This window comes from Danio rerio, chromosome 5 (genome assembly GCF_049306965.1).
Source record: "Danio rerio strain Tuebingen ecotype United States chromosome 5, GRCz12tu, whole genome shotgun sequence".
NCBI lineage: Eukaryota > Metazoa > Chordata > Actinopteri > Cypriniformes > Danionidae > Danio > Danio rerio.
Window position 1 is genome coordinate 68,995,674 of NC_133180.1, and position 12,711 is coordinate 69,008,384.

Below are 12,711 nucleotides of genomic sequence, written 5' to 3' on the forward strand. Positions count from 1 at the left end.
TGTAAAACCCCTCACTACACACTTTGGCCCAATCCCAATTCTCCCCCTTAGCCCTTACCTCTACCCCTCGTTTTGCGCGTGCCCGTGAAGGGGTAGTGATGTCAAAATTCTCTTTAGCTTGAGGGTGTAGGGCTAAGGGCATGGGGTATACACCCCCTTCAAACGAAGACTTTTCAGGACCACACTTGAAACCAAGGGGTAAGAAAATTTCCCAGAATACACTAGCTCCAGCTGCACCCGGAAGTAAGGAGATCCACAAATTAGTATTTTTTTTTGTCATTATTACGAATTTTTACAACAAACAAACACGTTTAAATACATTCATAACCGCGTTCATGTTTTACCGTCATGCTTTTTAAAAAAACGCTAAAATAAAAACCGCTACATTTCGCGATCTATTCTCGATCTATAATCCCTAATAATAACTCCTGTAGAGCAGTCCCACAACATTCTGTCACTCGATGACACTGGAATACCCTGTCAGAAAAGTCTAGTGGCTGTCAATGAGCTTTTGTGTCTGCTATAATGTTAAGTCTGTTTTGGTGTGTTTACATTGATGAATATAGCCACTGTGTTAAATGCACAGTATTACAGTCTTATTTCCACATTAGATCATTATGATAACATAATATATACCTTCAGTGATTTCCTTAAGATAAATACCAAAAAAATAACACAACTGGAATCACTACAGAACTAAATAAGGCAGGTGTAAAAGCACCCTCAGTCACAATTAATCTAGTGTGCGTCGTTATTAGTCTCAGTGACAAACTAGTGCACAGTTTAGATGCTGCAGATTTGTTCGTTGCAGGAAAACGGTGTTAAGAAGCCTTTACGATTGTGACGAACCGTGACAAATTAAAGCGCGGTTAATAGTGAAACCGGTTAATCGTTGCATCCCTAGTTGGCATCCAGCGTAATGTTATTTTTCCTGCAGTCACTAATCCACAAAAGTAAAGCAGACTCCATTCTTAAGGGGGTTGCACACCGGATGTGCCTCGCACATGACCGGAGGCGCATATTCGCAAGTTATTTAAAATAAATTTATTCAGATGGCGCTCTGTGGCGTGGCAGGAATATGAACAGTGTCCTGAGTCGTAGCTGGGCACTGCAGACAGCCGCTGACTTGTGCAGCCAGTGTGCGTACCCTGATATAAACCTATGTTTACAATTCTAAAATGCATGGCACTACGTGGCGCGGTGCATGCGGTGTGTCACCCCCTTTAGGATGGTTTTGCTGCAGACAGTTACAACCCTTTTGCATCCTTGTTGGAACTCAAATTGGTAGCGATCAAAGATTTATGTTAATTTATTTTACCCGTGAAAGATGAACCACGTTATAACAAGGAACCACAGCATATCTAAATAACCTTAATATAAATAAATATCATAAATACATATTGTTTAAGCTTTTTTAAAACCCTTTTTAGGAATAAGTGACCATAAAATCTATAATTATTAATCTGAAAGGAACACAACAGGTCAATATGTTCTCCAAATGTAAACTTTTAGCAGATAATGAGTTTGTTCTGTATTAGCAAACACTTTTATAATGCAAAGGTGTTTAGTTTTGTATCACTCTGCTCTCAAACATTAGAATACAGAAAATAAACTTTTACTGCACTTTCCGATTACACTGCATAAAACTTTCACGCCATCTTCCAATCAGTATTTCTGTCTTGTTTTCAAGGGCAAACGTCTAAAGATACTAAATTCTAAATATATTTGCTTGAGAAGCAGAATTACATGAGATAAGTCTTGTTTTCTGTGAAGGTAAAGTGGTTATTATCTGCCAAAGCGCTCAAGAAAACAAGATTAAAGAGATAGTTCACCCAAAAATGAAAATTCTGTCATCGTTTAGGCACCCTTCACTTGTTATAAATGTGTTTGAGTTTATTTATAGATTATGTTGAATGTTGGAAACATGTAAAGAATGCATTTGCAATGCAAAGTGTTGCTTTTTTCTAGTGTGGAAGTCAATGCACTGTTAATGATTTTTGTAAATGACACAGTGTTCAACTGTAATGTGAACTGTATTTTACTGTAGAGTAGTTATGCAGTATGTTACTGTATTATAAAGTAATTTTTTATTACATTGTTTATCTTTATTAAAGTTACAGTATATTTCACAGTAAAGATATACATACAATCCTGTAAATACTTATACACCAAGATAAATGGCGCTGTAACTGTAAATCCAGTATTTTGCTGTAATTGATTTACAGTAAGTTGGAGATGAACTTCTGCCAGTAATTTACTGCAGATTCCACAGTAAGTTGTTAACAGTGTGCTTACAGATTTCATTTTTTTTTTCTTTCATTTTGATTTAAAAGCACGTTTCGTCCTCCACACTCTTTAAGTAAAGGGTCCAAAATGATGTTTTCACAGTGATGCCATAAAATAAACATATTGTGTCTCACTAAAAAACCTAAACCAGTTTTTCCAGAAACGAGTATCTTCATTTTATATCTGGAATAAATATACCCTAAATATGTTTAGAACCAAATAAAATTACTAGACATTAAACATTGTTACTAGTAACATTTAATGCATCTCTGGTCTTATTTAAGGCCTTAAAATAACTATACTGGAAAACAAATACTGGGGTCCCTGTTAAATGGAAGGATGCACACTCAAAAGTTTTACCAGCCAATAATTTCCATCAAGCTGCTGTTTTGTGAAAACTACTGTATATTTTACAGTAAACACATATACACTTCTGTAAATACATATACAGCAAAATAAATGGTGCTGTAAATGTAAATACAGCATTTTTGCTGGAATTAATTTACAGCAAGTTGCTGATGAACTGCTGCCAGTAATTTACAGTAGATTCTACAGTATCTGTTACAGTGTGCTTACAGATTTCATTTTTTTCCCCAAATATCTTCCTTTGGGTTTAAAAGCGCTTTTCATCCTCCACACTTTCTAAAATAAAGGGTACATAATCATGTTTTCACAGTGATGCCATAAAAGAAACATATTTTGTCTCACCACAGAACCTAAACCAGTTTTTCAGAAATGAGTATGTTCGTTTTGCATTTCTAGTAAATATACCTTAAATATGTTTAGATCGAAACAAAAACACTAGACATTAACCACTGCAGTGCATGTAACATTTAATCCATCTCTGATCTCATTTAAGGCCTTAAAATAACCACACTGGAAAATAAAGTATACTGGGGTCCCTGGTTTTGTTGGGTTTTGTACTCAAATATTCACCAGCCAATCATTTCAATCAAGCTGCTTTGTGAAAATTACTGTATATTTTACAGTAGAGATATACATACAATTCTGTAAATACATATACAGCGAGATAAAGGGTGCAGGAAATGTACATACAATATTTTGCTGTAATTGATTTACAGTAAGTTGCTGATGAACTGCTGCCAGTAATTTACTACAGATTCCACAGTAAGTTGTTAGCAGTGTGCTTACAGATTTGATTTTTTTTTCTGTTTGGTTTAAAAGCTTGTTTCATCCTCCACACTCTGTAAATAAAGAGTCTGTTTCACAGTGATGCCATAAAAGAAACATATTTTGTCTCACCACAGAACCTAAACCAGTTTTTCAGAAACAAATATCTTCATTTTGCATCTCAAGTAAACATAGCCTACCTCCATTTAAATATGTTTAGATCTAAACAAAAATACTAAATACTAGACATTAATCATTACAGCGCATGTAACATTTAATCCATTTCTGGTCTTATTTAAGGCCTTAAAATAACCACACTGGAAAAGAAAGTATACTGGGGTCCCTGGTTTTGTAGGGAGCCAGTTTGGGGTCCCTGTTAAAGGGAAAGATGCACACTCAAATATTCACCAGCTAATCTTTCCATCAAGCTGTTAGAATATACCACGAAAGCAAAACAGTTGTGAATGCTGCCCTGAAATATGCAAACTACAATCTGTCTGTTCAGACCGGCTGGATGTGAGCAGTTTCACTACCAGACAGCGGTAAACTAGCATGCAGAGCTGCGTGGCCTTTCAGACCCCCTCAACTGTCACCAAACTCACCTCTCGCTGACCAGCACGACGTCGGCATCTGTCCACCGCTTAAAAATGGACGGAAGCACTTTTCTAAAAGTGAAGAAGAGACCGGGGAAGACCACAACGCCGCAAACCAGCACTTGCAACATCTTGTCCCGCAGTAAAACCTGATCTGGTGTTCGGACGAAAACAAGATACCGCGTGAAAATAGCCGGTGCGGTCAGGGCAGCATTAGAGCAGCGGTTCCCCTGCCTCAGCAGCGCTCTCTGGACTCAACACACACCGAATAACGGTGGTCCGGGGATTGATAGCTCTTCGCTCCTGCTTCACAAGCCGGGGCCAGCCAGTGTCCTGTTACATGATACTCCTAGTGAACTGACGAGCCACTTTAGCGTGCTTTTAGGTAGGACGAAATTGCATGCATAACGTGCGCAGTAACGACTGAAATAGTTGTGTACGGCCGCGTATCCGCTGCTACTCATTCCTGAGCGGGTTTAGAGTTGAGAACAGCATATCCGAGTCGTATGTTTGGAGTCGGATCTTTTCTAACGAATCTTTTGAACCGGATTGCAAAACTGATTCGATTTCAGTTGCGTAAATTTGCGTTCATGCTTGCAGAAAGAAAGAAAGAAAGAAAGAAAGAAAGAAAGAAAGAAAGAAAGAAAGAAAGAAAGAAAGAAAGAAAGAAAGAAAGAAAGAAAGAAAGAAAGAAAGAAAGAAAGAAAGAAAGAAAGAAAGAAAGTACATTACAATACAATAAACAAAACAAGCATGCTCAATAAATACATGTTGATGCTAGAATGAACCAATTGTTTTTCATTTTTAATAATTTAATAAACATAATTTGGTCCTGCAAAATTATTCAAGCCCAGTTACAAACTTTAATATAATTAGATACAGATATTTTTTATTAGTAGGCCTATTCATAAACCAAATTAAAGTACAAACCATAACGGAATATTTGAACAATCAGACACACATAGCGTTAGAGTTAATACAGAAATGCACACATAATATATACAAAATAGAATAGAAAGATTACATATTTTTAGACCTTTTATATTTCCTTTTAATGAACACAATACAAATAATTGAATTTAAGACAAAGTTAAGAAATTTATATTTGGTGGAAATTATTATTTCTGACTAACTGGCTTTTTTCTATGCTAAATATGTACAGTTGAAATTAGAATTATTAGCCGCCCTGTTTATTTTTCCCCCCAATTTCTGTTTAAACAAGCAGATTTCTTCAACACATGTCAAATCATAATAGTTTTAATAAATCATTTATAATAACTGATTTATTTTATCTTTGCCATGATGACATGATATTTTTCAAGACACTTCTATACAGCTTAAAGGGACATTAAAAGGCCTAAATAGGTTGATTCAATAAGATGGCCGTTATGTGAGTGTGTGTGTGTGTGTGTGTGTGTGTGTGTGTGTGTGTATATATATATATATATATATATATATATATATATATATATATATATATATATATATATATATATATATATATATATATAGATATATATATATATATATATATATATATATATATATCTATATCTATATATATATATATATATATATATATATATATATAATTTAATGATTATTTTTTATTGATATATATCACGATTGATTTCAATAATATTTGTTTTTAATGACAATCAAAGGTTACAGGTTTTCAGCATTCCTCTAAATATCTTCTTTTGTGTTCAATGGAAGAAAGAAACCCATTACGGTTTTACTCAAGAAAAAGGGGAGAGTAAATGATGACATAATTTTCTTTTGGGGTGAGCTGTCCCTTTAACAGCCTACATGGCTGTTTTTACTGAGACGTTTTAAAGCATGTGATATGGCACGCCGAGTTGTTTGGGACCACGTGGTGACGTAACCCCTCAGTGAATCTTTAAAAGAACTGTTTTAAAAGAATCGATTCGCGGAATCGAGTCAAACTTCTTTCACTACTGGAGAGTGCGTTGAGTGAACACTAGCAGCGAATTCCCACAACAGCGCCATCTACACGCGGCACTGTAGAACACCACAAGACAGTTATATTGCTAAATAATTCACACAAAAAATGTCAGCGAGAGTCTTTGGTCAATAGTCTTTCAGAGTTTTATAAATAGTATGCTGCCTAAAAATAATACACAACACGACGACTTAAAGAAAGCTTTGGCTAGGATATTTTTGAGACTTCAGGATGTCTATGTTTACGTATGTGTGCTCTACAGAAGAAACAGGTTGAACGGAAGCATAAAGAAAGCTTAAAGGGATAGTTAACTATAATAGTTAAAATTAGTTAAAATTGAAAATGTACTCACTATTTACTCACCCTCAAGTTCCAAACCTTATTAAGTTTCCGTTTTCTGTAAAGCTAATACAAAACAAGATATTTTGACACCATAATTGCATTGACTGCTGTTGTCGGAAAAACAAATACTGTGGAAGTCAATGGTTACAGGTTTCCGAAATGTTTCAAAATATCTTTTGTGTGTGTGTGTGTGTGTGTGTGTGTGTGTGTGTGTGTGTGTGTGTGTGTGTGTGTACGTGCGTGTGTGTACGTGCGTGTGTGCGTGTGTGTTTGTGTTCATCAAAAGAAAAAAGGTTTGTGACAAGTGAAGGGTGAGTAAATGATGACCAGTTTTGGGTGAACTATCCTTTTAAGGGTCACTAACTTTAGTCATGTTAGCCAGTCGGCGTGATCACACTGCGCTAAGTACACATACAGAAGAGCCTTTGTTCCCAAACAGCTTCACGATCCTAATCCATCTGTCCCGCCACCAACCCCCACTTCTTAACCAGCCATTCATGCTGATCTAGGAAAGATGACTTCAGCCCTTCAGTCCCTTGGACATAGTTTCCTCTCACTGGGACCAATTACAAACGCTCCTTATTGTACCTTTCCACGCCACTGCTCTAAAGTTTTCCCAATTCAGCGTCTACCTGATAAACCAGTCCTTGTAAACTGTACAGTGACTTAATAACATTTTCCGTACAAGTTTTCCTCAGGTATGAAACCAGTGTGAGTGGATTAAATACTCAACAGAATGTTTTCACCTGCCCGCTGAAACATCAGGGCCCTCACATACACCCAGCGCAACCCACATAGCAAAATATCTCTGGCCCAGCTCTGGCCCACACAAACAGCTGTTGCTTGGCCCACATACCACAGTAAATTACAGTAATTACATTACGATTATGTACACAGTAATTATTATGTACAGTAAGTACAGTACATGACTGGACCAAGTCTGGCTTCCAGACAAGGGCCATTATGGACCATATCTGGGCCAAGTCTCAGCCAATTTAATAACCCATAACTGGGCCTGAACTGGACCAGATGTTTTGGTGTGTCATGCCTGCAATGAAGTTGATAAACCCATAAAGCCTTTTAGGTGCGCTATGGGTGTGCTTTTTCTCGAATCGACTTGATTGGTAGATTTTTTTCTTCTTCCTTTATTCAAAAATAATTATTGTTAGCATCTGAGCCTCATACTACATTTTACATCTGGCCCAAGTATTGTGTGCCGGCTTAAAGACGGTGCTACCTCTGCCAAATCCGGGTCATGTGTGGCCCTAATGCTGTATGCCAGTGCTGGATGAATGCCTGCTGTGCCAGATTTATGCCAAATCTGGGCCAGAATTCTTTGCTACCTGGGAATAAGGCGCAAGACATATTTGGCTTGCTATTTTCAGACCAGTGCAACCCTAATTTTCCTGCTTTGCACCGCGTTGTTTAAATAGTAAATCCATTTGCACCACTTTGTGGACTTGTGGGTGTGGTGGTCTTGAAAGGAGGTTTGTTAAGGTGCATTGTGGGTGCATTGCTATTTTGAGGAATTGAAATAGACCATCTAAAAGCTGGTCTAAAGTCCAGCACAGAGCGCGTTAGTTATGCACTTATGCGAGTCCAAAAGCTTGCACATCGCTTAATACAAACAGGATGTACAGCAACACACAAATATCTTTACATATGAAAAAAAAATAAAGGGTTAAAATGTTGCAAAAGTTATTATTGTTTGCATAATTAGAAAAACCAGTGGCTTCATGTTTTCTTCATCTCAGGGGCCTTTTTTTCTGTTCATTTTCATTTATTCATTTTCTTGTCGGGGGCGAGGCAGTGGCGCAGTAGGTAGTGCTGTCGCCTCACAGCAAGAAGGTCGCTGGGTCACTGGTTCGAACCTTGGCTCAGTTGGTGTTTCTGTGTGGAGTTTGCATGTTCTCCCTGCCTTCGCATGGGTTTCCTCCGGGTGCTCCGGTTTCCCCCACAGTCCAAAGACATGCGGTACAGGTGAATTGGGTAGGCTAAATTGTCTGTAGTGTATGAGTGTGTGTGAATGTGTGTGTGGATGTTTCCCAGAGATGGGTTGTAGCTGGAAGGGCATCCGCTGCGTAAAAACTTGCTGGATAAGTTGGCGGTTCATTCCACTGTGGTGACCCCGGATTAATAAAGGGACTAAGCCGACAAGAAAATGAATGAATGAATTTTCTTGTCAGCTTAGTCCCTGTATTAATCCGGGGTCGCCACAGTGGAATGAACCACCAACTTATCCAGCACGTTTTACGCATCGGATGCCAGCCGCAACCCATCTCTGGGAAACATACACACACACACACACACACACACACACACACACAAACACACACACACACACACACACACACACACACACACACACACACACACACACACACACACACACACACACACACACTCCTCCTACAGACAATTTAGCCTACCCAATTCACCTGTATTGCATGTCTGTGAGGGAAACCGGAGCACCCAGAGGAAACCCAAGCAAATGCAGGGAGAACAAGCAATCTCCACACAAAAAAGCCTACTGAGCCGAGAATTAAACCAGCGACCCAGCAACCTTCTTGCTGTGAGGTGACAGCACTACCTACTGCGCCACTGCGTCACCCTTAAAATTTGCATTTGTTTAATGCAATTAGTATTAGCAGTATTATTTATCATATGCATATTTATATTTGGTTTAATGAAAACAAGTTTAGATTTGACCACTTGTTGGGTTTTGGAGATGTCTGCATCACTATATGGGGCATCCGCTTGTTAAGTTTGACGTCACGGGACGTTGCTTCCAGGTCCAAGTGCTCTATCAAACTGTATAGGGAGACTCATGAAATGGTAATAATAAACGTTTACTAAGCGCTGTACTGTTTTCGAAAGTCATGATCGCAATACAGTTGAAGTCAAAATTATTAGCCCCCTTAAATTATTAGCCCCTCTGTTTATTTTTTCCCCAATTTCTGTTTAACGGAAACATTTTTTTTATCACATTTCTAAACATAATAGTTTTAGTATTTCATTTCTAATGACTGATTTATTTTATCTTTGCCATGATGACAGTAAATATTATTTGACTTGATATTTTTCAAGACAGCTATTCTTCTATACAGCTTAAAGTGACATTAAAAGGCTTAACTATAGGTTAATTAGGCTAACTAGGCAGGTTAGGATAATTAGGCAAGTTATTGTATAATGTTGGTTTGTTCTGTAGACTATCAAAAAAAAATATATAGCTTTAATGGGCTAATAATTTTGTCCCTAAAATGGTTTTTAAGAAATTAAAAACTGCTTTTATTTTATCCCGAATAAAACAAATAAGACCTTCCCCAGAAGAAAAAATATTATCAGACATACTGTGAACATTTCCTTACTATGTTAAAAATCATTTGGGAAATATTTAAAAAATAAAAAAATAATTCAAAGGGGGGCTAATAATTCTGACTTCAACTGTATAAATATTCATGCCTAATATACAATGTCCAGAAAGTGATTAAATTTTTTATAAATTGTTAAAATTTTGGTATTTGTGATGCAGCAAGCCCAGAGATTGTTGTGTACACTATGACTTTATATTTAATTCACTTTAACGTGTGATATGAATAAAAAGTGATCATAAACAAATATTTTCCCAAATTCAAATGAGTGGCGGATTGGACCCGGAAACAGTATTACATACGTCACCAACACGTCACCACTTAAGAAGCAGATAAGAATAGGATGTGTATTAGGTACTTCGGCAGACTTGAGATGCACACAGGAGCTGACCACGACGATGGGGTTTAAGTCTGAAGAAGAACGGTTCTAAAAGAAGGTAAGACAAAAACAAAAGCCAAAAAATAAAATTAACAAAGTAGATAAAAGGGTGAGAATGTGGTAAAATCAGAAAACATGCTAAAAATCAGGCAAGAGCTTTTTTTTCTGGATTGCTTTTTTAAAACTTTCGCTTGGGTTTAGGAAAGTGGGTCAATCTGTACTTTTGAAAACACTTGGTTGAGTTTAGGGAAGGAGGAGGGTGGGTCAGTCCGTCAGTCAGTCGACAGCGGCCTCTGGTGGAATTCCGCGAGAACAGCAGGCGCGAATGGCACTCACGAGAGAAATTTAAGATCTCAAAAAGCGTACACAGCGGCCTCTGGTGGATTCGCGAAAACAAAAACTGAATGAGTCTGGGTTGCTGTATTTTTAAGCTACAAAATAGCTAAGTAATAATATAGTTTTTCTAGCAATTATTTTTCTAATATACTACAATAAACAAGTAGCACTTATTAAAATGAACATTCTGTGAATGATGTTTGCTTTTTGTTCAAACTACTTTAAAATAAGTTGAAACAACACAATCCTTGAGTGTTTTTTTCGGGGCAACTTAATTGTTTTATGTTAACTCCACTTAAATTAGTAAAAACTAATAAGTTAACTTAATTCCTTCATGTTGTCCCAACACAAATCGACTGTGTGGAACCCAGCATTTTTTTTTACGGTGTGGTACATTTATAATATGTCCATATGTTTTTTTTTTTTTTTTGTACAAACAGAAGCAACACTGAGTTTTGTATCCCCAAAACAAAGTTTGTTGCCGACAGAGACTGAACTGACAGAAAGAACAGAGGACAGAAATAAACATCAGAGTGTTCAGTCACACAGCAGGTAAAAGAGCTCTGGATCTCTCTCTCTTTCTCTCCATCCAAACAGAACAGCACATCAAATATTTATCCCTCCCTCCAGCAGCTGCTTTATAAACACTATCCAGTTTAATCCCTCATGCTGTGCATCTCTGAATGAACGGGAACATCGAGACAGGGACAGTCCACAACTGGCCTTCGACTCCAACACCACATTTATAAAGCTTTTAAATATTTCCTGTAGGGAAAAAAAATAACTGTTTGACAATATACTCATAAATACTACACATCCGGCTAGACATCTGTTTTATTCCCCTTAGGCAGACGATTAAGAGCTATCAAAACTAAAACTGCATGCTTTTTAAATAAGCACTTATTGTAGGATGGTTCATTTTTAAACCTCTCTAATGTATCTGTATTTAATTTTGTATGATGATTGTAATTAATTTGTGTATTTGTGTCTATATAAACGTGTTTGTGTCTGAAGTTTCAGACGTCTATATTTATTTGAAAATCAATCAATAAAAAAAAAGGTATAAATAAACTATATCTAGTCCGTCTTACGGATGAGATGTTAAACCAAGGTCCTGACTCTCTGTGGTCATTAAAAATCCCATGGCACATTTAGTAAAGAGTAAGGGTGTAACCTCGTTGTCCTGGCCAAATTCCCTCCATTGGCACTTAGCCATCATGGCCTCCCAATCATCCCCATCCACTGAATCAGCTGTATCACTGTTCCCCCTATAGCTGGTGTGTGGTGAGCGCACTGGTGCCGTTGTCCTGTGGCTGCCTTCACATTATCCGAGTGGATGCTGTACACTGATGGTGGTGTGGAGAGACTCCCCTCATGATTGTGAAGTTCTTTAGGTACATGCATGATGCATACATGATACATGTGCTATATAAATACACATTACAATTACATTATATATTAAAGTTTGAGTACAAACTTTATTGTGGTTTGAGAAATAAGCCTGGAAAGTAGTTTATTTAGTTTACAAAAGTATCACGTTGGCTTAAAGAATGTTTAAAATCCCTGCAATCAACAATGTAAGCACTTTAAAGACACTAGTAAAAAGCTTTAAAGTCAATCTCTGTGGATAGTAATATGATATTAGCATGAATTAGCATGCTTTTATCATGATTCATTATTCATTCATCTTCTTTTCGGCTTAGCCTTTATTAATCTGGGGTCACCACAGCTGAATGAACCATCAACTTATCCAGCATATGTTTTACGCAGCGGATGCCCTTCCAGCTGCAACCAAACACTCTTGCATTCGCACACATACACTACAGAAAATTTAGATTATTCAATTTACCTATAGCACTGTCTGTGGGGGAAACCGGAGAACCCACGCGAACACAGTGAGAACATGCAAACTTCACACAGAAATGCCAACTGACCCAGCCGGGGCTCAAACCAGCGACCTTATTGCTGTGAGGCAATCGTGCTACCCACTGTGCCACCATGACACTTGTTATCATGATTCTAGCATGAATTAGCATGATTTTAACAAATTAGCATGTTTTTATCATGATTCTAACAGGAGTTAGCATGATTCCCACAAATTAGCATGTTGAATCTAGCATGAATACAGACTTTTAATTTCAGCCAGCCAGCGTAAGGGCTTCCGGTGAACTGTCTTTCCATTATAAAATCACCACATTTAAGGTCTGATTTCTTTAAAAATCAGTGATCTTCATTGCCTGATAGATACACAAAATGAAATGGGTCTAAACATTAGACAAAAAAGCACTGCATTAAATTCCATTCCCCTCC

The 12,711-nt window shown here is 37.3% G+C and overlaps 2 protein-coding genes across 3 annotated transcripts in view; both read right to left on the minus strand.

Annotated features, from left to right (window-relative positions):
* tlcd3a (TLC domain containing 3A) overlaps positions 1-4,478 on the minus strand; it is a 69,190-nt gene extending 64,712 nt beyond the window's left edge. For both annotated transcript variants that reach the window (XR_012406463.1, XM_005172024.6), the window contains exon 1: positions 4,020-4,478. Coding sequence is in view for 1 of the 2 variants with exons in the window: in XM_005172024.6 (XP_005172081.2) it covers positions 4,020-4,141 (122 nt within the window). In the remaining variant the exon portion in view is untranslated. The remainder of the gene's footprint in view (positions 1-4,019) is intronic.
* The window catches only part of cntrl (centriolin), a 548,241-nt gene that overhangs the window by 152,964 nt on the left and 382,566 nt on the right, over positions 1-12,711 (minus strand). The window lies entirely within an intron of this gene.